We start from the raw sequence: 27,102 nt of genomic DNA, 5'->3' as shown, positions 1-27,102 counted from the left end.
AATAGAAATAATATAGAATCATAGAATGGTGTGGGCTTGAATGGACCTCAAGGATCATGAAACTCCAAACCCCCACTACAGGCAGGGCCAGCAACCTCCACATTTAATACCAGGCTGCTCAGGGCCCCATCCAACCTGGCCTTGAACTTCTCCATGGACGGCACATCCACAACCTCTCTGGTTCAGCACCTCACCACTCTCTTGGCAAAGAACAAAAGTTCTTTAAGAAGTGAAAATGAAGATGCTGAAATGTTGTTCACAATATGTCATCTAGGCATATCTTAAAATTCTGGATTTGGTGTTATTTTTTAACACACGGAACGAAGTCACATAATATGAGACTACCAAAACAACTTAAAAATGCATTTTAGATATAAATAGGAGGAGTGACCCATGACTTGGAATTCCATTAGGAACTGAATCTGTGTAGAAAATAAAATAAGAAGTGTAAGTTTTCAAACACAGCAGGGATTTTACATGTAAAAATAGCTGAATCCATCCTTATCTCCAGCAAATGACAACTCCTTGCTTTGGGGATTAACTCGTGTGAAACCCTGCTGCTTTTGTGGCGAGAAACTGGCATAAGCCTGAGGACTTCAGGAAGAGGTTAAGGGAAATGCAGAGTGTGGAAGAGCCGCGTTTTCCTTTCTGTAGCAGGAGATTGGTGAGTTCTGCCTCATTGGGTGGTACATGGAATCACAGAATCACAGAATTGCAGGGGTTGGAAGGGACCTCTAGAGATCATCAAGTCCAACCCCCCTGCCAAAGCAGGCTCCCTACACCACGTCGCACAGGAAGGCGTCCAGGCGGGTCTTGAATATCTCCAGAGAAGGAGACTCCACCACCCCCCTTGGAAGCCTGTTCCAGTGCTCCATCACCCTCACTGTAAAGAAGTTCTTTCGCACATTCGTGCGGAACTTCCTATGCTGTCCTTTCATCCCATTACCCCTAGTCCTATCCCCACGCACTACTGAAAAGAGACCAGCCTCACCACTATGGCTCCCACACCTCAGGTATTTATAAACCTGGATCCAGTCCCCTCTCAGCCTTCTTTTCTCAAGGCTAAACACCCAATTCCCTAAGTCTCTCCTCACAGGGAAGTGAATCGTGTGGTTGTGTGCAGTTTGTTTGTGAGAGGAATGTCAGCTCGCTTGCAATTACTGGTGGATTTTGAATGATCTTCCTATTAGTTGGTAGAAGTTGAGAAATCCTTTCTAAGCGAGTCAGAATAATAAGCTAATAAATATACTTGATTAGTTCCAAGGGAGTAATTCCTGGGAAGAAAGGGAAATGTTATTTGGGTCTCTTGAAAGCCGTCTGAAATGTCTGCAGAAGAGCTGAGCATCTTGGTAAGCATAAGGCAAAGCAACGTTAGATTGGATGTTTGAGAGTCCTTGTTAAGAGCTAATGGAGAAGTGAGCCAGCAATGGGTGTGCTAGAGGCTGCTCACAGCGCAGGGAAGGATGGAATGGGTAGTGCAGGAATCCCATGGTAGTCCTGAGGCTTAATGAATGTTGATTTGGACTTCACACTGACTCACTCAAGCTTTTCACTTCTTTTTCTCTCTCTCTCAACCCCCTAAAAGCCCTGCAGGCTCTTTGATTGCACTGCATTTGGGAAGACCACTAGCTGCTGTGGCATCATCCTTTTGTTAACATCCCTATGGGGCTGCAGATGTTGAAGTGAAGAGGAACAACAGGGAGATGCTCTCCATAATGTTTGTTCCATCTTCTTCTTTGTCTGCCCTGTCTTGCCCAAGGAGGCTGTGGATGCCCCATCCCTGCAGGCATTCAAGGCCAGGCTGGATGTGGCTCTGGGCAGCCTGCTCTGCAGGTTGGTGACCCTGCATATAGCAGGTGGGCTGAAACTAGATGAACATTGTAGTCCTTTTCATCCCAGGCCATTCTGTGATTCTATGATCTACTACCATTCCTCATAGCAAGGGTGTATAAACAGTTCCTAAACTTAGTCACATTGTGTTAGGAATGTGAATATGAGGTTATATATCCCTGCTCTCCCCCCAGTAAAGGAGAGAAAGAAGGTGAGAACTGATGGTGAGAACCCTGAAATCCTGCAGCTTGGTCTGCTGGATCCTCTTTGTCTCTGAGAAATGCTGGGACTGTCACAGTCTTTTGACACATTGAGGAGAGTGATGCTGTGCACAGTGGAACATAAACGGTTTTCACCCAACTATTCAGGCTTCAGATGCTGCAGCTCATTTCTGGTGCAATGTATGGACTTAGTAGCTGCTGACACACAAGTCCTTAGGGGAGAGGGATGCAGAGAGCTTAGAAGTTCACTGGGTTCAGGGGCTTTTTAGCATTGGTGTGGTACAGTGGAGAAAATCTATAGGTCAGTTTGTGTGAGTATTCATTGTTATTTGTATGGGAATCTGTTAGAATTCATGCAGCCACAAAATAAGTGCATGGGTGTTATTAATTGAATAAAATGTGCAGATATTTAGCATTGTTGCCTCTGGTATAAAACGGACAATTGCTAGCAAAAACTTTGCCTTGATTTTATACAATAAAGTTGTTTCTGTTGTTCAAATAAGATACGTTTGTGCAATGGAAATGGGGAAATAATTTTCCCATATGAGACTTTATGGTCATGTAGACAGCCCTTGGAAGATCATCTCATCGTTCCAGTTGGGAACAACATAATCTATTTCCTGACCCTCGAGTGGGAGTCACATTTCCTGAATCATTTGTTGGTCCATTTATAGAATGCACTTGAAACCATCCCTAGAAATCTAAGTGATCTTGCAGACCGTATTCCTGCATTTCCTAACTTTAAAAATAAAGGTTGAATTTTTCAATATGTATCTCTCTATAACTTCCTGAAGGGTGGTTGTAGTGAGCTGGGGGTTGGCCTCTTCTCTCGTGTAATCAATGGTTGAACTAGAGGGAATGGTTTTAAGCTGCGCCTGGGGAGATTCAGGCTGGACATTAGGAAGTATTACCTCTCGGAAAGGGTAGTCAGGCATTGGAATGCACTGCCCAGGGAGGGGGTGGAGTCACCGACCATGGGAGTGTTCAAGAAACGTTTGGATGTTGTGTTGAGGAATATGATTTAGCTGGGAAGTACTTGTAATGGTTGCACTAGATGATCTTCTAGGTCTTTTCCAACCTTGATAATTCTGTGATTCTGTATCTATACTGTTTCAGAAGGCTTCCATGAACAGATATTGAAGAATTCTTTGAGTGCTAAACAACTGCACAGTACATGAATACCATCATGTTTGGAGCCCTGGCTGGGTGTTAGCTCGTCGATGCTGCCTTCTCCCCATAAAATACATCAATCTATGAAGCTGCTCTGGAGATCATCGATTTCAGTTTCTGCAGTGAACAGATCCTGTGATAACTTCATTACAAGTGCAGTCTCTGTGCATTTTGCAGTGTTTCTATTCAGTAGGTGTATACTACGGTAACGCTTAGATCCACATAATTAGAATTGTAGTCTGCAGCGAGTCTGAGGTTCTTGGGGGTGAGTTTTAAGGTGTTGATTTCTTGTGCGCTAAAAAGAGAAGAAAGAGAAACCGAATGTCAATGTCTTGCAGTTGAGACCTCACCAGATTAGTGGCTTGTGACTGCCACAGTTCTGCCTTGAAACTTTCCCAGTAGGAAAGAGGTAACTGTTGTTCCCATCTCTTTTATTGAAAATAGCTAAAATTGACTTTTTGTTTTATTGTTTTTATTTTATGACACAAAATTTAATAGAAAGACGTTCAGAACTCACAATCACAGAATGACCCGGGTTGGAAGGGACCTCAAGGATCATGAAGTTCCAACCCCCCTGCCTGGCAGGGCCACCAAACTTCCATGTTTACTAGACCAGGCTGCCCAGGGCCCCATCCAACCTGAACACCTCCAGGGATGGGGCATCCAACCTCCCTGGGCAGCCTGTTCCAGGACCTCACCACTATCCTATTAAAGAAACCCTTTGTGTATTTCCTTAACTAGAGAGAAGAAAATGAGAGTGCTGAATTTGCAGATATCTGACTTGTATTTTGAGCAGTTTGGAGTATGTAGTCTGTGGGATAGGTACCTTAACTACGATGGCAGGGACCTAGGGGAATGGCATGGAGCTGCATCAGGGCAGCCTATGGTTGGACTTCAGGTAAGGGAGGGAATGTTTGAGTGCTGGAAGGCTCCTCAGGGCAGAGCAGTGAGCCTTCAACTAACACTGGGGCAATGCACTCAGAGACAGGGTTTGAATGTTGGGTGGTCCTGGGTAGAGCCAGGAGTTGGGCTCAGTGATCACTGAGGGTCCATTCCAATGCAGGGTATCCTGCCAATACCCTGTGACTGTAGAAGTCTATTGCTGGTTTCAGTAGGTGTGTTGCCCAAAGAGAACATCCTTAGAAAACAGCTGAAAGGATTGATAACGGTAGTTTCTTTAAGTGCGTTTCTCTGCTGGAGACAGATAAAGTAGAAAACGTGCTCTTGCCTATAGTGACTCTTAAAATGCGTTGGAACAAACATGGTTTTGTGTTGTCTGCGTAACCTCCTCTTCATAGTCCAGTGTGATTCAAGTCCCCACCTAAGAATTGGGCAGATCCCTTTATCTCTAGCACCAGAACCCTCCTGGACAACATGTGGTTTAACACCAATTAAACTCCACTCTGTTCTCTCAATCCTCCTCCCCAAATAAACAGGGGGAGGAAATGTGATGAGAAAAGGCTCATGGTTGGGGTAAGGACTGTGAGAGCACTCACCACCCTGCACTGCCCCTAAAGTTTTACTTTATTCTAGGTGTGTTTTATTTGTTCTCATCCATTATTGACCTCCTTATATAAGCCTCATTATATAGACCTCATTGCAGCCTTCCGGTACCTAAAGGGAGCCTACAAACAGGAGTGGAGCAGACTCTTTACAAGGGTAGATAATGGCAGAACAAGGGGAAATGGTTTAAAGTTGAAGGAGGGAAGATTTGGGTTTGGTGTCAGGGGGAGAAGTTCTTTACAGAGAGTGGTGAGGTGCTGGAACAGCTGCCCAGGGAGGTTGTGGATGCCCCGTCCATCCCTGGAGGTGTTCAAGGCCAGGTTGGATGGGGCCCTGGGCTGGTATTGGATATGGAGGTTGGTGGCCCTGCATGTGGCAGGTTGGGGGTTGGAGCTTCATGATCTTTGAGGTCCCTTCCAACCTGAGCCGTTCTGTGATTCTTTGATTATCAACTGCATTTAATAAAGGTTATAGTCTCTTTGTTAGAAGGAAGTAGTAACAGTTAATGAAATATAGCACTATATTATGTAAGTTGTCTCTAGTTCTTACACAGATGAATTTTCTGTCTAGTTTTCATTTTCACAGTAGGCAAAGTTTAAGTTTTCTGTAGCATATAGTTCATTTTTTAACTTCTTCAAGATGAAAGATAACTACAAGATAATGAAGGCTGGTGTCATAAACAGTGCAGCGATGTAATAGCATCACGCTTCCTAAGCTGCATGGTGTTAATTTCTGCTAACAGAGCTTGTTAATATGGAATTAAACACTGATGGTTGGAAACATCTCACGAGTTCCCTGCAGTTGCTGTTGCATCACTTGTAGAACTTGCTGCTGTGTTACAGAAAGGTGATGCTACTTGTCCAGCTTACCAAGAAAAGTGCTGATATTTAAAATGCAAAAAATTAAGCTTGTGACATGCATGTATTAAGCAATCAACACCAATTGAATAGTAAGCAGAGTTAGATTGAGCTCAAATTTTGATGTTTATTATATGTGCTTGCATATGTTGGAATATACTGCTTCAAATGGAGCAAACAGTAAGTAAATAGTTATAAGTCATGGTTAGGCTGGTAGTTCTGCCTGTTTTTGACTGTAGGGATTAAAGTTCTGGGCTTTAGGACATCTGAAAGTAGTTTAGGAAGGCTTGTACCAGCTGCCACTCTCTGAGCTGTGCTTGTTGGATGGGAAGGTGAGTGTTAAAGTCTGCATGGAAGAGAGCAGCTTGTCAGTGGCAGGAGAGTTATTTGTGAGGAGTGAGTGCTATGCTGTGTTTCCTGGAGCATGTTTCACTTGGCAGCCAGGAAGAGAACCCGAGGTTTCTGAATGGTGCTGACCTCTGCAACCACCAGATGGGATTGAAGCGGGTGGAAAGATGTTTCCTCTGCCTCTTGCAGGGAGGTGGTGTGCTGTTAGACTTGGTTTGTGCAACTAACAGATTCATCCTGGTATTTCATCTAGATCTCCTCTTTTATGGGCATTGCTCTTTGTCTTATCACTGTTGGACCATGTAAAGAATTGCTCTCCCTCCTGTCGGTAAGTTCCCTTCAGGTACAAGAAGGTCTCAGTGAGGTCTCCCCAGGACCGACTCCAAGCTGAACAAGCCTAGTTCTCTCAACTTTTCTTTCTAAGAGAGATGTTCCAGCCCTTCTGTGGTATGTTAAGCCCTTAAGAGTGATGTTCCAGCCCTTCTTCAAGCCCATTGTGCTTGTGGCTCTCCTGGACCCACTTCAGCAGCTCTGATCCTTACTGTACTGAGGGCCCCAGACCTGGACACATTACTGCTGATGGAGCTCCACAGAGGCAGAGCAGAGGGTCAGTGGGACAATCCCATCCCTCTCCCCACTGCAGCCCCCTCTGCTGGTGCAGCCCAGGGTACTGTTGGCATTCTGGGATGCAGGCACACGCTGTTGGCTTGCATCAAGATTCTGGTTGTCCAGAACACACAAGTCTCTGCAGGACTCCTCTCAGCTTTTCTCCCAGTCTGTGTATTCATACATGGGATTACTCCAATTCAAGTGCAGCACCTTGCACTTGGCCTTGTCAGACCTCATTATGTTCACATGGGCACCTGCTTTTCAAGCCTGTCCAGGCCCCTGGTCACTGGGTCACTGGTAAAGATGCTGAACAGCACTGGTCACTTTACGACATGAGACAGACGTGCTGCTTTGAAGCCTTCCATTTTTATTCACTCTGCTGTTCTCATCAGGTCTGAAACTTGCACTGTGAGGAGCACTATGAGCCAGCGGTGGCTGAGCTGGGCTGACAGGTTTGTTTCTGACAGAGCAGCTGAGTGTGTTAAGAAATGTGTAGTATGAAAGCTAATAGATAATAGAAAATAGTTTTCTTTTTAGATGCGTCCAGCCAAAGGCTGCTTTAATCAAACAAACACCACGTGTTCTCAAAGTGTGATTTGTAATTAACCTATATGCAGTGTTCCCTTATTGACTGCATGAGTTGTGTACTTGGCTGCTGAAGAGCTTTTGTTATCCAGACACGTGATTGTCTGGTGTCTGAGTAAGGAAGCTGGGAAATTTGGCAGAATATACTGGATTAGAAAACTATACAGCTCTGAACTACAGGATTTGATAATAAAGGCCATTAGACTTGCAGTTTAGGCTTATTGCATACTATTCCCTTATTCTTTGCTATAAATCTCTACTAGATTTGTCTAAAGTTTTAATTTCTAGTAAAATATTTTTCTTCATTAATTTCGAGCCTACTGCCCCTCTGAAATGTTAAATGAGCTTTTATGTACGTAGTCAAGTGTCTGCCCAAGAAAACTGGGCTGTGTTGAACCCAACTGGAGGGCTGGCAGAACTGCAGCACACTGTGTTTCAAAGTACAGCCATTGCCGTGCTCTTAAACCAGTTTAATTTGCCAGCAAAGTGAAGATTGCCATAAGCACATACCTGGATTCCAGAAGTGGCAATTACTTTCAGCAGGAGCTCTCCTGACCTTTTTACCTCCAGCATCAGCTCGACTTACTGCTTGAATCCAGTGGCTTCCAGGACTGAGGGCTGCCTGGTGGGTGCAATGCAGGGCAGTAGAGGAACAGTGTAGAAATGAGATACCTGCTCTGGGAGTCCTGATATAAAGGAAAGCTTTTGTGTGGATGTTTAGGTGTAAAATATGTTGTACATTGTAGAGAGGGGGAGATAAAGGGAATATTAAGTCTATATTAAAAAGAAAACAAAAAACACTACTATTTTTGGTCTTTGTCAGAACCCCACGCTTAACACTGTGATGAATAATGGACCAGTGTGTGCTGGTATGTTGTATCGGATTTCTGTGGCAGGGGAAAAGGAGCTGTTGAAGAGTATCCCTGAACTTTTCCCCCTTTCACAGTGTTGGCACGTAACCTTATAACAGCAGCATATGAGAGCTGATATTCCTCCCAGTTCATGTGCTTGTGCATTATCGGAAATATCACAGGATCATGGAAGGGTTTGGGTTGGAAGGGACCTTTAAGAGGATGTAGTTCCAGCCCTCTGCTATAGGCAAAGACACCTCGGCTAGACCAGGTTGCTCACAGCCCTGTCCAGCCTGGCCTTGAAAATGGAACCATAGTAGGAAATGCTTATTTGCTTTCAGCTTCTGAAAACAGATCACATCTAGCAGCTGATTCCAAAAGCAGGGAGCTGGAAAATGGAGAGAGAGCCTTCAGAGTGATGGTGGGGGACGGGGCTGTCTGTATGTGGAGCATCATGCTGGATTCCCAGCACCACAGGTGTTTGCTTCTGTTGTAGGGATCAGGGTAAGCCAGAGCAAAGCAGGGCTTCTGCACCTATTGGTGCTGCCTGTATTTTCTTCAGGCTATAAGCTCATCTAACCTGTATTCATGATCCAGGAGAGTATTTTGTGGGCTGCTGCGTTTGATGGGAAACAAAACTGAGACCCTTTGCTGCAGCTGTAGGACCACTATGTTTTCTGCTGCTGGTAACAGTAGATAACACTAACTTCAATTTCATGCTTGTAAGAAAGGAGGGAGTGAGCAAAATGAAAGTTCAGCATACTGAAATTCATTTATAGTTTCAGAAGAGCTCCAATTTCCAGCAGTTGCCCTAAAAGTTGGGAGCAGAAGAGTGAGCTGTGCCATTCCCTGCTTCGTGGATCGTCTTTTTGTAGAGATTTGGGAGTATTTGTATTCAGACAAATGTGTGGTTGCACAAAGATGGGGTTATCCCACTGAGTTAATGAAAGCAGAGAGTGTTTCACATAGATTTCAACCTGATTTTTGATTCACATGAAAAACGTGTTGGGCTTTATTGAAGATACACAACAATCTGATTGCGGTGCTTAAATGAATAAAATCCGCCTTAATTGACTTCAATAGCAGTATCACTGGATAAAAGGTCACAAGGCTGATTTTTTGTCGTAATTTGCTGTGAAACTGAATTTACTCTCATTGAAACTGTTCTGAATTGGCTTTGTACCCATCTTAATTATACGTGCCATGGGGAAGGAGGATGCTTTTTGCAGCAATCTTCGCTTTTGTAACATAACTTCTGTATTCAAACAAATGTTTCCTGGTGGAAGGTGAGAGAAATGGTGACGTAGCAGTCAGCCTCTAAGTTGTGATAGCAGCCCATTACTGCTATGAGGAGCTTTTGTGACTTCTCCAGTGAGCTTTCCTTGGCTTGCTGCTGTGTGTACTCAGTAACACTGTAAGCAGTCAGTCATCTCCTTTCTCAAGTGTATGTTCAGTTCTTGTATTTCACTTTGTATTTACTGACAATACAACATTGGTCATCGTTTCCATGGCAGGTGGCCTCTACCTGGATATACAAAGTTGATCATTAATTTTTTTCCATGGGGTTTCTTCACGTTATTAGAATGGTTCATTAACTCGGTAGTTAACAAATGAGTCCATTCCCCAAACTCATGTTCAACCTACTTTCATTAGCAGTTTTCTTTATGTGCTCAATTGTTAAAATATGGATTATTACAAACTTGTGGAAAATATATTGGACTGTGTAGCTGATCACTGTTTTGTTTTTCCTCCTGCAGGTTCGATCTGTGGATGAGATGAATCATGAGTTTCAAGCTCTTGCCCTAGAATCTCGGGGAATGGGAGAGGTAATTACCGAGGACTGAAAATCCAGTTGGAGTTGTGGAAATGTTGATGCAGTTTTAGAGTTACAAATGATACCAAGCTGAGTAAAGAGTTTCTTGTAAGAGCAAATTGATTTGTCAGGCCACTGAGGATCTGAGTGGCTTGTGAGAACACGGGATGCTCGGTCACTATGTTGTTACTACACTCTTGTCAGATGACTGATACTCTTGGGGGAAGCAACCATGTAATTTCTTCAAAATCTTGTGCAGTTCTATGAAATGAAGCATGTTTTCATGGTCACTGTCTAAATGAGTGCAACAGCTGCCGCCCCTAACAAAGCAAGGATGCTAGGAACTGCTAAGGATTTGGGCTCCAGAAAAGAGATATTGATTACTCCTTAAAATAGCATTATAACCAGGAGTAGTAGGGTTGTTACATAACTTATCTCAATGGGGAGGAGTTGTGTTATTCATTCCCATTGTCAGTGTACTTCTGAAGATTGGACATCATAGACGATGACTTTGGGAGCTGTCTTTGGAAGACCTGAACTGTTTTAAAAGTAATCAACATCCCTTAGTGTTATTTGCCTTGGAAGGACGTAATAGTGGGATAAATTCACATGACTTAAAGGTTTCAAATAATGAGCCGTTTGTTTTGCTGGATGTTAATAAAGCTTTTTTATAATGGAACCGCTGACAATATTTCTTCTTAATTTTTAAAGCATAATGACAAGATTACATGATTACATGCTCAAGGGAAACTGGAACTTATTGACAAAAAACAAATGTTGTTTAGTTGCTCAACACTTGTTGGCTGACAAGTTGCTATTCGTGTTTGATCTTTTCTTACTTAAATGAAGCATTTAACGAATTCTGCAGAGCTGTGAAGACTTCTATTTAAATAATTTTAAATATTTTAAATAATTTTGAGTTTGGTTTGGTTTGTTTTTTAAGAAAAAAGGAGTTCTTTTATGGTAATCTTGTATCAGGAATGGGCACTGTATTGTGCCCCCCCAAGTTATGAGCCCAGTTATACACCTTTCAGTAGCATCTTCCATAGAATTACAGAATGAATGGCCCAGGTTGGAAGAGACCCCAAGGATCACGAAGCTCCTTCCCCACCACAGGCAGGGCCACCAACCTCCATGTTTAATACTAGGCCAGGCTGCCCTGGGCCCCATCCACCCTGGCCTTGAACACCTTCAGGGATGGGACATCCACACATCCGCAGCCTCTCTGGCAGCTGTTCAGCACCTCCCCACTCTCTATAAAGAACTTCCCCCTGACATCCAACCCAGTTCTTCTCTCCTTTAACTTAAAACCATTTCCTGTTGTCTTTCAAGTACCTTGATTTCAGGTGTGTTCAGATACCTTACTTGACATTGTAATTTTTGTGTTACTGAGTGTTTCACAGCAGTGCTTTAGTGCATGAAACTCAATGCAGACTGTTCTGACCTTCTTTTTGTATATACTAGTAGCCTTCCCATATCCTCATGAATACCCATGTAAACAGAACTGGTAGTTGTGCATTCTTAAGTGCTTCCATCTGCCTACTTCAGAAGGTTTGAAGGGACCATTTTAAATGATGTGCTTCCAGCTGTTGGGAAATAGTCTTCTTCCTCAATTTTTCTTTGTTAATTTTTTTTTTTCTGAACTGAAATTCATTCCTTGTCCATGTAATTCTTTTACCCTTCTTGGTCTGTTTCCCCCCATTCCCCCACTGGGATTCAACATTTCTCGACATCAAGAGGCTATTAGACCTTATTTCTCACATCACTGCTGAAGTGAAGATTGCACACGAATCCTGATGCAAGTATTTGGGGAAGGATACATACTGGAAGTCTTTTTGTTGAGGCCTGTGTCTGAACTGAGCCCGCTGTGCATCAGTAGCCAGTTCTGGGACTGCAGAACATGAGCCCGATGTGTTGTTCCACGGAGTGATCCTCGATCTCTTCCCATCTTTTAATTCTCTGCTAATTTATTCTGTAAAGAAGTGAACCAGAGCTGTGTTAGCAGGAGATCTGCTGTTCTGCAGGCATCTTTCTGAAAAGATCACCTATGATTGTAGATCTTAGATGGTTAAATGCAGATGCTGCTTCTTGCTCCAACTTTCAACAACAATCACGACTCTCATGGTCAGGGTGATATTCTGAAGACATACTGACACGTGTTGCTATTTCTCTTTGGGCATGTGCTGTTTCCTATTTCAGGGCTGGCATTCAGGGCTCCAGGACCCTTTGACCTCATACAGCCATACATAAAATTAATTGTCAAACAGAATGTAAGATAAGTATATTTGGTGACATCTGTTCTTAGAGAAGTGGAGATCAGAGTTCATATAGATTTTGTTGTAGGGACGATATGTTTAAGAGCCGTTTGGATGTGGTGCTCAGGGATATGATTTAGCAGAGAGTTGTTAGAGTTGAGGTACTATGATTGGGCTGTGGTTGGACTTGATAATCTTTGAGGTCTTTTTCAACCTGGGTAATTCTATTATTCTACGATTTCTGATCTCAAAACTTAATTTGGAGAATTTGTAGTAAGCTACATAGTAATAACTTCTGATCTTGGGGAAAAAAAGTTGTTAAGACCCAGTAATTGAGACTGTGTAATAACTCATTAGGGCTGGTTAAGAGTTATTTTTAACATAATTGGTTATTATCTGTGTGTAGAAAGGAGCTCTGTTTATCCAACAGAGACATAAAAGGGAGCAGGGCTGATAGTGAAGAAGACACTCAAGCGTAATGTTGGAAGAGCTTAGTGAGAAATACGGCACTCTTATTTTGAGTTCAAAATGGATGCATTTGGGGAAAGCTTCTTTTGAACTACTGGTTACTAGATTAAAGTATTGAGCACCAGGCATGTGAGCAGAGGGCAAGATGGTTATAGTTACTGCTGGGTTTGTTTGTTTTTTAAACATATTTTTTGAGTTCTACAATGAAATAATTGACAGCTGCTTCTTTATATGGCAATCCAATAGCTAAACAATCCCTTTGAATGGGTATAGTATGTCAACCCATCAACGCTCTCTTTAAAAACAATTAAAAAAAGACAAAAAGCCTAAAAATCCAGGTCCCTCCTCCATAGGAAGGCAGAAATTATAATCTTTAAGAACGTCAGTTTCTCTGGATAGTTGAGGGACTTCTTGGTTGTGTAAAATTTAATCAAAAATGACTCCATGAATCTGTTCGGCTTTAACTGTAGCCTCCTGAGGTGTAGGTGATGCATTATGTTTATTTGGAAGCTTTACTTTGTTAACCACTGCTTCATCCGATCATCTGTCTGATAGTGCGATTAAACTAACTAAATAAATAAAAGCTCTATTTCAAGGTAAACGTATCATAGAATCATAGAATTACCCAGATTGGAAAAGACCTTGAAGATCATCAAGTCCAACCGCAGCCTAACCAAAACCCTAACTCTAACAACCCTACACTAAATCATATCCCTAAGTACCACACCCAAACGGCTCTTAAACACAACCAAGGATGGTGATTCAACCACCTCCCTGGGGAGCCTATTCCAGTACCTAAGTACCCTTTCTGTAAAGAAGTTCTTCCTAATATCCAACCTAAACTTGCCCTGGCGCAACTTGAGGCCATTTCCCCTCATCCTGTCACTTTTCACTAGTGAGAAGAGACCTGCCCCACTCTCACTGTAAGCACCTTTCAGGTACTGGAAGAGGGCGATAAGGTCTCCCCTCAGCCTCCTTTTCCCCAGACTAAACAGTCCCAGCTTCCTCAGTCTATCCTTGTAGGACTGATTCTCCAAGCCCTTCACAAGCCTCGTTGCCCTTCTCTGGACCTGCTCCAGTACCTCCATGCCTTTCCATGTCTTCTGGTCTTGAAGGCAGTAGAAGAAATTATTCTGATACTGATTTGACCTGAAAATTTGCTTTGGAAATAGTCATGAATAGAATCGTAGAGCTGTATTAAATGACTGGTACTTGAAACTTCAAATTGGATGGTCACCAGTTTATAATCAGGAGATCCACGTGGTCTGAAGGAGCTGACTTGTCACAGTGCAGTCAGTTACTTGCTGAGGTTTGGAACGTAACTCCTTTGTTCCTGTTTCTCACAATGGTGCTGGTTAAAGGCCCAGCTTCTGAGCCACAATGAGGAGGCAGTGAATAGTTCAGAGGTTCTGAGAGGATTGTCTGTTGAGCTTTCTGTCGTAACTGGTTATGTATTCTGTATCTCTTCCTTGTAACTTCAGAATCCTCCTTGTTGCAGTCATTTGAGCAAATTTTTAGTGCATCATCAGCTTCAGTAACAACTTTGGCTGCTTTAATTATTCCTCGACTACATGTGCTTTCTTATGTAAAGCTGACCATAAAACAAGTTGCCCATCATCTTAACTGTATTGTTAATTTTTTGCCTATTTGTGATCATATTGTTAAACATAATTTTCTGTTCTTACACAGCTTTTACCTGCCAAAAAGTTTTGGGAACCTGATGATTCAGCAAAAGATGGACAAAAAGGGATATTCCTTGGTGATGAGTGGAGAGAGACTGCATGGGGAACTCCTCGTAAGTGATGAATAGATACATACTGAGAAATTGATGACTTGGTACATGATATTAAAGTAAAGCAGAATACTGCATGTTAGTTGTGTGGTGAATTTGGTTTTACTTTTGTTTTCATTGTAAAAATGTATATAGCATTGGTGGTTGCATGTTAATAACACTTTTGGAAAGTGGGATTTTGAATTAATTTCTTTTTCAGTTTGTTTTATATCTCACCTGTAATGAAATGCAGAAGTATTACAAGTTGTATCTGTGATATTTTTGTTTCTTTTAACAGACCATTCTATGTCCCAGCCTATTATGGTACAGAGAAAGCCTGGACAGGGTTTTCATGGAAACAGTGAAGTAAATGCTGTATTGTCTCCACGATCAGAAAGTGGTGGCCTTGGAGTGAGCATGGTAGAATATGTGTTAAGTTCCTCTCCAGCTGATAAATTGGATTCCCGGTTTAGGAAAGGAGCTTTTGTAAGTAATGCAGCATGCTAAGCTTACGTAGTCACGTGCTGTAGTCATAGTGATTTACATGGCTATATTTTATATGTGATTTGTCCAGGTTTTTTTTTCCTCTTCTCTTTAGGAAATAAATATAATAAGTAGTTGCTATCTGCCTGTCTTCCTCAGTTGGAGGGGGCTAAGGAGGACAGAGGGAAGTAGTTTGGGAATCTTGACTAAATAGCTGCATTATAAACAGTACTTTCCTAATGCCTCTAGAGAGAGGAGGGAAAAGGTCACAGATAAGTTAAAATACATATTGTACTTCTTTTTTTTTCCCTAGATTTTCCTATTTTGTGTTTCAGTAAGGGGGTTTTATGTACTGGTTGTTTTAACTGTATGAACTAAAAGTGTTATTGCTTCAACAGCACCGCTATAGTTAAGGTTGAGTTAGCTCTTCCATTATAAATCCTGGCATTCCTTTTCACATATTGGCAATTTTTAATTGCATGTGGTCAAAACTTGGTGACCAAGTTACCCGCCAGATGCAATTCTATTGAAAACAAACTGTTTGTATTGTTTACGTGCGCTGTAGTGTAGAATTAGGTCACCTTGTGGTGCTCCTATTGTGTTCTGTTCAATATTCAGAATCAAACAGATTCTTTTTCCTCAGGGCACTAGAGATGCTGAAACAGATGGACCTGAGAAAGGAGATCAGAAAGGCAAGGCTTCTCCATTTGAGGAGGACAAAAACAGAGATCTTAAACAAGGAGATGATGAGGATGTTACTAAAATAAATGGCAGAGGTTTGCCAAATGGAATGGATGCCGATTGCAAAGATTTTAAGTAAGCTTTTAACTGTTTCTCAAGAAGGCGAATATGTCTCTTAAGGCATTATTACAGTTCTGGTTTGTGTGTCAGCTTCAAACATTATCCAGCTGCAGATTGATTCTTGCTGCCTCACATCCTCCCTTTCCCACTGTGCCACGTGTTTCTTAGGATGTCATTAGTGTGTGTGTCACTTCTCATGAGACAAATTCATTTTAATAAAGTATTTTTTCAAAGCAAATGAGTACCTTCACAATGTGATGAATTAAAGGGGGGTGAAAGCTTTCGCCCTTTTGATTGCAAAGTCAGTCCTTTTCTCTCTCTGCTTCCTTTTGATCCTTTCTAACTTCTGCATCTGATTGTTGTAGAGAGACAGCCCTATGGAATTATAACATACCTTCTAGTTTCGCTGGTCAGTACCTCAGCCTAACAAAATTGTTTCTCCACAAAAGTTGTTGTGGAAATTCCATACATGGATGAGGGTTCACACAGCTAAGTGTCGTAATTCACTGTTTGGAGTGGTGTTACCGTTTAATTCATTTCCTAGGGGAAAAAAGGAGGAAACAAACTCAAGGTTTTTGAACAATTCGTTCCTTTATGATAGCACAGCCAGCCTGCTTTTTTAATAATGCTAAAGTGCATTTTAAATTGGATGTTTTTAAAGGACTAATCTTTGTTTTTAGGTGACAAGTGCATCTCTAACTGTCATAGAGAAGAATTAGCAGGATTAAAAAACTAGAGTGCTGCTTATAAATTCATATTAATGTGATGAACGTGACCTAATAGTTGCGCTTTCATTAGTTTATAATTAAGCAAGGATATTAAAATGCAAGTTTGAATCTCATATTTATGTATTTTCCACCCCTTAAAAATGTAATTACCTAAGGCTAAGGAAGGATTCTTTAGGCCTATTTTTCAGGTTATGTTATTGATAATAATATAATATCACACATATTAGAGAGCTCAAACTAATTACCTCCGTTCGGATGGATTCTGCAATATGTGAAATAAATGAAGTTACTTGCAGTATTATAAGTAGCGAATGTAGAATAATTTTTTTTGTCCTGCTTCTCCAGGATCTATTTCAGTTTTGAAATAATGGTTTGCAGATCACAGAATGATGGACTCATAGAATGGCCTGGGTTGAAAAGGACCTCAGAAACCATCTAGTTTTAACCCCCCTGCTGTGGGCAGGGTTGACAACCCCTAGACCAGACTGCCCACTACAAAAGTACCTTTTGTATTATTTATAGTAGGAAATTATTAAAAATGAGAGCAAAGAAGCATCCAAAGCCAGAAAACCCCTCAAAAAATAAGGCCATCTAAATGAAATGGCCTGTATGAGGCGATGGTATAAAGCTCTCCAAACAGAGGTTTATAATTGAAGTATTGACACAACTTTAACTATAGCAACAGAACAGTACTGATAATAAGGAGCATCCTTTACTAAGTAAACATACGTAGTAAAACAAAACTTTGTCCTGTGCTCCTCCTTGTATTTTTATCGTGCTTAGAACATTTTTTTTAACTAAAATATGTTCTGAAATAACTGCTTCTTTTCCTTTTGTTCTTCGCTTTGTTGATACTGTACGTCACCTGGGAAGAATAAGGAGTGTTAAACAGATTCACACTTGGTTTTATTCATTGAGCAAAATATAGTTACAACCTGGAATACATAGATGATATGCAGTACCTTATAGATAGATGATTGTCTCAGGTTGTTCCTTACATTCAGAGAAAGCCCAGTGTACCAATACTTTCACCTGAAGGAAAAAGATCATAAAGTATTGTTGACTGAACTTACTAAGTGATTTCTAGCTCTGAAATCTGGAGAGTTGTTGCTGGCAAACACATAAATTTTATCAGGTTTCTTTGCCTTGATGAGTAAGAGGGGACAGCATTTGGAGACCTGGAGAGGAAGGAGAGCAGGTACTGCAGAGCCTGTCTCTCTGTCATAGAATTAGTCTTCTGGCAAGGTAGTCTTGGAATAGATACAGGTTAATCCTGCAAGATTGATTTTTGTGGTTGTGAAACCCATCTTCACAAGTAAAGTGATCTTAATGGAAATTTGTGTTTTTCTTGAAAAACTATAAATGTGTGTAATCATAGTTCTCTGCCAACACAACTAATGCTGTGAAGGGATTACGAATTCCCTCACAGAACTCACTCCAGAAACTGAGTTTAGATTTCTGTCAGAAAAAAAAAAACCAACGCTAGTCTAAACAGTATGGCATGGCACAAAGCATAGGATGCAAGTCTCGATTAAGGTAGAGTCATAGAATATCCCAAGCTTATGGAGATGTGAGGATGATGCAGGTTTTACCCTAAATTCAATTCTCAGTGACTGGTCAGTTGCTACTTGCTAAATTTCCATCCTCCTAATGGCATTTTAAGATGCGTAAACTTAGAGATGTGCAAGTGTAGCTGTCTAAAAATCAGCCACCACCAGTTCTTTACATATGGAAAGACGAACCTCAAGGTTTTGGCATGGTAAACAATTTCCAGGTACATATCTCTGATGTACTGCCATAAGAAATCAGACACTCCCATTTTACTCCATCCTAAAGATCTTCTTACAGACAACGGGCTGTGTTTATTCTTAAGGAAATTAAGATGGAACTGATGGGATTATATAAGGAACACTTTTTTTTCCATAATCAGTCATTGGTGTAGTCTGTCAAATGACTTGTGTAGGGAAATTACATGTTTTAGGCACATGCTAAATGTGAGGGAGTTACGAGTCTTTGACATAGCAAAAAGCATTGTTTGCTTTTGAGATGTGAAGGATTCTTGCTATACTGTGCGTGTCTTTTCCCGTTGAAGTTGTGTTGTTGCTTTCTCTCCTTTGGCACAATTACACAGCTGTGTCCTTCTGTTTCTTTTTCTAATTATTTCTTTTTGAGCTGTTTCTTAGTAATTCTGTCCTTCCCAAAATGCAATAACAAGCTGTCCCAAAAGTTACAGATTAAGAGTTTATTTCATTTCACCATAAGTAGCTTATATAAGTTGTATATTCTAAAGTATAAAAAATATATACATGCTTTGAAATGAAATGTGTCCTTTTTCTCAAACCATCAGTGCATGCTGGTTAAAATCGCTCTTATTCTCCTCTGTAACTTCTTTGTAACATCTCTGAACTCAGAGATCCCTTTAAAATAGGAATGCTGTACTCTGTCAATGGACAGCGTTATTTAACACTGTAAGAGCCTGTCTTGAATTTCTTCTGAACAGTCGTACCCCTGGAAGTCGACAAGCCTCCCCAACAGAAGTAGCTGAACGCTTGGGTCCCAATCCCAGCACCACAGAAGGATTGGGTCCACTTCCCAATCCTACAGCCCACAAGCCCTTGGTAGAAGAATTTTCCAATCCAGAAAATCAGAATCTAGATGCCATGGAACAAGTTGGTCTTGATTCTCTACAATTTGATTATCCTGGCAATCAGGTACAAATGGACTCTTCGGGAGCTACTGTAGGACTTTTTGACTACAATTCTCAGCAGCAGGTTAGTGTTGGATTTCAGAATATGCCACATCAGTCCTCTAAGTGCTGTTCTCTTTGGTAGTCATTTAAACATACATATTTTGTTTTATTTAATATCTGTGACGTAGTCAGAGGCAGATAAATGTACAATTAATCTGTGAAGAATTACTGGCATGTATTTTTCCAGTTAAGTAATTTCATAGGGTAGAAGCTTGGCTCAGAAATTCCTTTTGATGAAGTAAACCCTAGTGAATTGTAGTCCTGACTCTTGAAAACTGAAATGCTGCTTTTTCTGTTCTGTTTTTCTAATAGCTTTTCCAGAGGACTAATGCTCTGACTGTGCAGCAGTTAACAGCAGCCCAGCAGCAGCAGTACGCCCTGGCTGCAGCTCAGCAGCCTCATATAGGTGAGCTTTGTGTGAAATGCAGCAGACACTCATGGCAAACAGCTGTGTGTTGCTCTCCTGTACTGCTTTGTTTCACCTAATTTAAATAGATTCTAAGTGAAATAGATATTGATCTCATGGCTCATTTTGGTGGTTCCCCTGAAAATGGCTCAGAATGACTGTCCAGCTTTTAGAAAATGCAGTTTTCTGATCTGTTCTCCTTTGTGTAAGTTTTTACTCGCTTGGAACCACTGCAAGCAAAGAAATGAAAGTTGCTTTTGCTTATGTAGCACATGGGGTTAAATGTTAAAAAAGAGGGACAGAAAAGGCTTTTCTCCTGAAAGTAGTGGTAGAAACGTTTTTGGAGTTACTCTGTAGCAAGAAGTTGGCTGTCTTTTTAAAATAACTCAATGAATGAACTAAATGCATCAAGTTCTCCCATGAGGCCTGTTGGCGGCTCACCAGGACGCTGTGTGTCAGTGAGCACAGTGTCAGTTTCACAGCCACTGTGACAAACATGTGCTTTTGGGGAGAGAGTAGTTAGAGCGATTGGCACCTCCATGGGAGCAGTTCCTTACTTAAGGATGGGAGCACATCTGGATGTGACACAGTGGTAGGACAGGTTTAAAAGTTTGTGGCCTTCCTGCTTCACCACGAGGTTGACGAGGTGTATGCATTTGTGCAATGGCTGTGAGGGGATAAAGGGTTCTCATGTGCAGAAGAGCAAAAAGGAGCTGCATCTCCAGAGTGAAGTCTTTGTTCTCGTGTGGTGCAGTGATAAAGTTTCCCTCATCAGCTCATTCACCTAGATGCGATCAGATCAGGCAGATCTAGACAGGGATTGGCAACCTGTAAATAGCAGCTTTTTAGCATTACCCAGCTAACTTAATGCAGTCTTGGAGGTGAACGACTCAGCTGGAGACATATGTGTGAGGCCGCAGGTCCTGTCTCGTGCCTTACTTTCACTTCTAAACTGCAAAGAAGCTTCTTCATATAAAAGTGCTGACTGAGCAGTCTGTCATATTCCTCTTCTCTGAAATACAGCATCTTCTGGTACACATTTTAGCAGAAATTTAACAGCAAGCTTCCCGTTTGGAAGGCTTCTACGTTAAGGATGGGTTGCTACAAATGAGATCAGTTTCTTCAGAGTCTGTAGGTCAGCAGCACAAAGCTCTTAAGCTCTTGAGTACAGCAAGAAAGTACTGACAAGAAACAGAAGCATTGATTGATACTGTATCTGCTCTTAGAAAGTTCCAAACTATAAGCAGTACCGATTTTTGTGGATATGCTTTGTGGTTTGATTGGTTTGTGTATGATAGTGCTTGCTAAGTCAGTCAGCTATAATTGAACTTTGTTTGTTACTATAGCAGGTGTATTCTCAGCAGGCTTGGCTCCAGCTGCTTTTGTGCCAAACCCATACATCATCAGTGCTGCTCCTCCAGGTACTGACCCGTACACTGCAGCTGGATTAGCTGCAGCAGCCACTCTAGCAGGTAACTGAACACTTTCTTGTGTTTATCTTGATCATTTCTCTGAGTGAAATCAGAAAAAAAAAACAAAAAACAAGAAAAAAAACCAACAGATCCATTGTGTATATTCTCTGTAGATGTATTTCTAGGAAGGAGGGACTTAAAGAGAAATTGACGTTCACAGATTTGATGCTTTTCACTCTATAAAAGGAATTCAGTTCTTAGATATGTGTTCTGAACATTTATGTCCTTTGGACTTCTGCATGCAACGGTTAGGTTTCTCTGTTCTGAAAAAGCTTACTGTCAGTAAGACTGTTAGTGACATTAGTAGAGAGTTTGATTTTCAGAAGCTGAGGCCGCTAGTGTTTCCTTGCATGTTTTTACTTGGTGCATTAGCTTTCTAATTCCACATTTTCTCCTTTCCAGTGAGCATGAGAATAAAACGGGTCTCCAGTGTGTGCTAACAAGGCCCAGACTACACATGAGCCCCGAGACCATGAAAATCTCTTTTAAAGTTGATGCTGCTGAGGAACGAGTCCTAGCTTGGTGCTCAGACCTGAGCCCAGCAGTTTGACAAATACTAGATCCCCAGTTAACGTTTCCCAGGGAAGGCAGTACAAAAAGTGTGTTGCCTTTATTTTGATTGTGTGCAACGCAGCGATATAAAATTATCCTTTTGTGGGTTCTGCTTATCAGTAGGTTAAAAGGTAAGTACAGGATAGAGCACTCTGAGGGGTGTTATATGTAGCTGGCAGGGAGGCAGAGGCAGTATGTGAGCACGTCTTACTAAGTTGCTGCTGGATGTTCTGTGATGTCCTCCTTCCAACCATGGAAACTAATTTTGAGCGTGCTTTGATTAAGCTTTGATCACCATAGGTTTTTCATTTTATCACCTGAATCTCACAGGGTTATTTGTTCAAATAAAGAACAACAATATACACACAAAGAAGGTGTGGCTTCATGTGAATTCTTTAAATTAACCCGTAGGTTAATGTATCATTTTGACTAACATCTGAATTTTTCAAATACTGATTTCTGTTTTAACATTTAGAAGACAGATCAATGGTACAAACAGCATAAACAGTTATTTTAATTGGCTGCATTAGATGGAATAATCAAGTGTTCTGGTTTTAGGTCCTGCTGTGGTTCCGCCTCAGTATTATGGTGTTCCATGGGGGGTGTATCCAGCCAATTTATTTCAGCAGCAAGCTGCAGCAGCAAATACTACAGCAAATCAACAAGCAGCCTCCCAGGCACAACAGGGACAGCAGCCGGTACGTTCTTCATGTAGAGGAGACATGCCTTTAAAGCCTTGCTTGCAGCATTTTCAGTCTGTAAAGATCAGATTCCAGAAGATATTACTTAATCGAAGTGTTGTTCTGCTGTATCTATATTAATATATCACTAATTAATTTAGTGCTTAATTTCTTAGAATTTCTTGATGTCCTTATGTTGCTGGTTATTGTAGCCCTTTTTTCTGCGCTGTTATGGTTTTACCTGTCTAGGTAATTCTGTGTTTGCTCACATTTTAAAACATATTGTAAAACTAATGTAGGAAACTGATATGATTGCAGGAAAAGAGATGGAGTGGTTATTTTTATTACAGCATCGCTATGCCATGGCAGTTTTGCCTTGGTAATTGTGACTAAGCAGTTGCTACATGAATTTATAGCAGTTCTCTTTAAATGAGTTTGAAATGTATATATTACTTCTCCACTGTTATTCTAGGTGCAGCTTTGAAGCCTTTGTGAGGTAGTTGTAGAGACAAGCGGTGTTTCTCCCCACAAATGAAAGCCCAGGATACGCGACAATGTTACGCTTGATAGATGCTTGAATGAACATTATTGCTGGCAGTGTGGTTAACTTCAGTACTGTTATTAGGAATTTGATATCTAAGTGACTTTGAGTTACCACTGTTACACTATCCAGGTGGAGCTGTCTTTCTGCTGATCATGGTTATGGTTTAATGTGTATTATCTCTCTAGTGGTCTTCTGTAAGGTTAATATCTATGTGGAATAAATGGCATATAACGTACTGAGTGGGATATATTGCAAGTAGTTTTATTTTGGACCTGGAAAACGCTATTTAAGCCAATAGGAACAAAGTGGTTGCAAGAACTTAGATTGCTTCTCAGTTTGACTGGTTCTCAGTAGTGTAAGCTATTGTTAGTGTAAATTATTGGTAAGGGAAGGACAAGTGTTCAGTTACTAGATAATCTGAATCATAAATGTTATCAGCCTTCCAGATCTTCTTCCTTCCTTTATCCATTGATACCATTGGCAGAACATAAGTGAGATCAGAACCGGGCACGTACATTGTCATGACCATTAGCAGATTAGTTTATTCTTTTTATTCTTTGTATTTAAATATTCTTGAAACTGATAAAGTGTAATATTCAAATGGGAAATTCAGAGCCAAGTATCATCTGGTATGCAAGGAAACTTTTCTAGGCCTTTTGGAGCTTATAGCAGACTTGCTTTCTCACCTCTGAAGTAAAGGGTATCTCACTGGTCTTTTTCAGGTTCTGCGTGCTGGAGCAACTCAGCGCCCTCTAACTCCCAGTCAGGGTCAGCAAGGGCAGCAGGCAGAGTCACTTGCAGCAGCTGCAGCAGCAAATCCAGCTTTGGCTTTTGGTCAGGGTCTTGCTACAGGCATGCCAGGTATGTGTGCTTATCAGTGAGCTGAGACAGTACCTGCAAGTTAAAATACTGGTGGTGTTAGATACCAGATTGACTATCAGAATCGTGCCATGTTTTTGGTAAGCTTCTTAGAACTGAGTGTTATGTGGTTACACGTTGTTTGTATATTCTCACAGATTCTTCAAACACCAAGGAATTCCTCTCATGTTTTCTCTGCTCATAAGTGTATGCATGAGGGGTATCACAGGTAGTTTACAGGGTAATTTCACATATAATGACTCAGCTGCTCACTGTGCTAAAAGGTCATGAATTGTCTAAATAGTCTGATGCACCATGAAGTAATAATTGGTCCTTCTGAAGTAATTTTTTTTAACCAATGAATGTGATAATATTTAAAATCTAAAAACCAGAATTAAAAACTAGGAAATGTAGAAGGAAATTATTGGTTAGTTTTCTCTAAAGATCATAATGTGCTGAAAGTGGAATAACTCCAAAGCTGAGAGGCTCTGATTCTTTTTTAGTGGGTGTGGCTTCTGACACCAAGGTAGTATTACATGTCTCAGTACCATATCATAGATGTGTCAGGTTGAAGTCCATCATTTTTAAATGCTGGGTACTGTCAGCTGAGCAAAAATAATTTGGCTCTTCTTGATTACCAAACTTAAGATTAAGCTGTTTTCCTTACGCATGTTAAGCTGAACATGCATATTAAGTTGTCTGAACTGTGTGCATGGAACGTTGAAACCATCAGTTTCTGTTTGTTGGCACTGCATGTTCTATTACCCAGAATTTGAAGTGTGCCACTACAGCGGGTTGTACTTTCTTGTACCTCCAGGTAGTATTAAATAGAAGTCAAATTTAATTGTGGCAGATATACAGAGAGCTAAGAGGTTGGCAAAAATCATAAAGGTTATAGCATATCTAAATAATTTACTGGTAGGAAAACAGGTTCTGAATTTGTTTTGTGAGAGGAAGTGCAGAGAGAAATCTCTGTCGGGACAGCATAAAGGTTATTATAGCAGTACAATTGGTGAGCTTGGGAGAGTGAAGTGAAGGCTGTAAGATTTAAGGGAAGACAAAGAGCTGAACAAGTTTTCACATCCATGTGCAGAGAACAGCTGGATGTGCAGGGACATGCAGAAAGAAGAAGCTGTAAATTGTCTACACAGAGAGAAAGGAATCAATGGTGACTTGCAAGTTATGATCCAGAGTAGGGAGAGAAGTATTAGGATGGCAGTGTTAAAAGGGGCAGATAATTGAGTTGGTGTTAGGAAGTGTCTTATCTGTTGAGTAGAGAGAAGTGACAAAACTTTCACATATGTTTGGCTTAAGGCTGAGTCATCAGTGAGAGGAAGGAGAAGGAGCTTTCCAATGGCAGACACTGAAGGAATTACTGGATGGATAGGAGCTACACAGAATTGGTTGCAAGAGCTGAGAGAACAGATTTCCTCTTGTTCTCTCATTCTTTAAAAGCATTTAAAGTTTGTGTGAGAAGAATGCAGAAAGTCTTTCAAGTGTGATTTTGGAGACTTTTGGAAATCATTTCAGTAAAACAGAACACTGGTAAAGCTGTTTGTTTTAGTATTCCCCACTGATCTTGACACAGTAAATGAAGATAGAGCAGTTGAGTTCTGAGGTAAAACATGTGAGGAGATGATTTGGCAGAGAGGTAGTACAAAGTGAAACATGAGAAGAAAGGGAATTAGAAGGGAAAAGACCTATCAAATCACCATTGTGCATATGATAAGCAAGAAAGCTGGGAAGTAGTGTCTGTATCTGTGCTTGCTTACCTGTTTGGAGTAGGGTGCAGAGTTTGTGAAATACTGTGTGATGAGGGAGAGGAAAGCAAAAGTCTAAAACTCTGTTAAGAGAGCTTCTGTTCTTCAGTTATTTAACTGAGATTACATCTCTGAAATCATATTTGTGATGAGAAAGTGGATGATTTTATAGCCTATTTTTGAGGTTCCAGATGCACTTAGCAAAGTCTCCACTATTAACTCTCACTATACTCACTATAACTCACTATAACTCTCAGTATAACTCACTATAAATGTAGACACTATTAAATGTGTCTACATTTGCTCTAGCAATTTGAGTATGAGAAGTCTGCTGTTCTGTGCTGGACTGTATTCACTTCAGAGATTAGAAGTAGGGGAGCACCCATCAGTTCTCATCCATAGCTTGGGTCTTCTATGGTGTACTGTCTAGATACTGGTGACCTAATGTACTGATTTTAAATGTTTATGGCTGGTATAAGTTAATGGCAAGTGTCAACCATTTTGTAATGCAAAGGGCAAGTGTAAGTTGCTTATGTTATTTAATTCAGCAGTCATCCTAGGCAATTACATCAGACAAACTAAAACTAATATATTAAATTGTGTGTCAATCCCAGTAAACTTAGTTACTATAAAGCAGTGTAAATTTGATGAATGTTTTTTTTTCCTTCCCCCAAGCATTTCACATTGGCAGATAGATTTGCTTACATCATCTGGGCCTGAAGTCATATGAAATGCTATGTATTAGTTTTAGGTGAGCAGAAGAGTATAAATACACTTGACTTACTAACCTTGAAGATAAACCTTCAACCTGAAATTGCTAAATCTAGCGATGGTGCTAGGTTATTTTTTTAATGCTATAAAATGTTCTTAAGATTTTACAAGAGTTTTGGCACTTTTTTCCAATGTTGATTGTTTTTGTTCTTTTCATGTTTGATTGATGATCTGAGAGACTATGGCAAAAATGCTGTTTTTCCCCTTATGGTTTGTTGCCAAGATATTTCAACGAGAGAAGAAATGTTGACTATTCAAAGCTGTGCGTGCTGCTAATTCTTGTATTCTGCATTGTGTAGGCTATCAAGTACTAGCTCCCACTGCCTATTATGATCAGACTGGTGCCTTAGTAGTAGGCCCTGGAGCAAGAACTGGCCTTGGAGCACCAGTCAGATTGGTGGCCTCTACTCCTGTTATAATCAGTTCTGCAGCAGCACAAGCAGGTAAGTATTTGATCTTCTTCGGAGATTTCTTCCTTGTTTGTATGGAACCTTAGCAGCAGTGTTAGTTGACTGGTATTTCATATCGTTGATGTGGTTCGTACACACGCTGTGAGGATTTCCAGTTGTGAAGGATATACCACATGCTGTTTCTTATTGTCACGTCTGCTGTTTTATCATTTTCTCCTTTCCTCTCCCCATGCATACAACATGCACTTCTCATCACTCCTCAGAATGGTGTCCTCTAGGAAGCATCATTTCATTGCTTCGGCCTGGCAGAAGATGAAATACTCTGGGGTCTTGCTATGCTTTTCTTATGAAAGTTGTTGGTTTTCTGTTTTGTTTTGTTTTTTAATGAGAAGTATGGCAAGGAAAAATGTACAGAATGGATAAGCAGAAGAGGTGCATTAGTTATATGGAAAGTCTCTACCTTTTCTTTTTATTAGGGGCAGAGCCTGGCCTCACTTTATTAAACAACTGTATTTATTGTATTTGTTAAATTAAAATCCAAAATATTAACACAAGATGAATTCAGTTATTTAGAAAGTTAGATTTTAAGTTGATCTGTAAGCTTCTT

General features: G+C 40.8%; 1 protein-coding gene across 29 annotated transcripts in view; it reads left to right on the top strand.

Annotated features, from left to right (window-relative positions):
- Positions 1 to 27,102, top strand: part of PUM2 (pumilio RNA binding family member 2) — a 59,805-nt gene that overhangs the window by 4,048 nt on the left and 28,655 nt on the right. For 19 of the 29 annotated variants that reach the window (XR_014944278.1, XR_014944277.1, XR_014944276.1 and 16 more), the window contains exons 2-11: positions 9,732 to 9,800; positions 14,200 to 14,305; positions 14,580 to 14,767; positions 15,408 to 15,580; positions 18,794 to 19,064; positions 19,355 to 19,448; positions 20,795 to 20,920; positions 22,031 to 22,170; positions 23,419 to 23,557; positions 26,385 to 26,528. Coding sequence is in view for 23 of the 29 variants with exons in the window: in XM_085542246.1 (XP_085398372.1) it covers positions 9,750 to 9,800; positions 14,200 to 14,305; positions 14,580 to 14,767; positions 15,408 to 15,580; positions 18,794 to 19,064; positions 19,355 to 19,448; positions 20,795 to 20,920; positions 22,031 to 22,170; positions 23,419 to 23,557; positions 26,385 to 26,528 (1,432 nt within the window). In the remaining 6 variants the exon portion in view is untranslated. Of the gene's footprint in view, positions 1 to 6,935; positions 6,991 to 9,731; positions 9,801 to 14,199; positions 14,306 to 14,579; positions 14,768 to 15,407; positions 15,581 to 18,793; positions 19,065 to 19,354; positions 19,449 to 20,794; positions 20,921 to 21,450; positions 21,604 to 22,030; positions 22,171 to 23,418; positions 23,558 to 26,384; positions 26,529 to 27,102 lie in introns of those variants that run through there. The other 10 variants (XM_085542249.1, XM_085542247.1, XM_015859492.2 and 7 more) reach the window with 4 other exon arrangements.

This window comes from Coturnix japonica, chromosome 3 (genome assembly GCF_054131305.1).
Source record: "Coturnix japonica strain WE chromosome 3, WE-NBRP24, whole genome shotgun sequence".
Taxonomy (NCBI): Eukaryota; Metazoa; Chordata; class Aves; order Galliformes; family Phasianidae; genus Coturnix; species Coturnix japonica.
The sequence above is the reverse complement of the archived record's forward strand: the minus strand, read 5'-3'. Positions and strand labels throughout refer to the sequence as shown.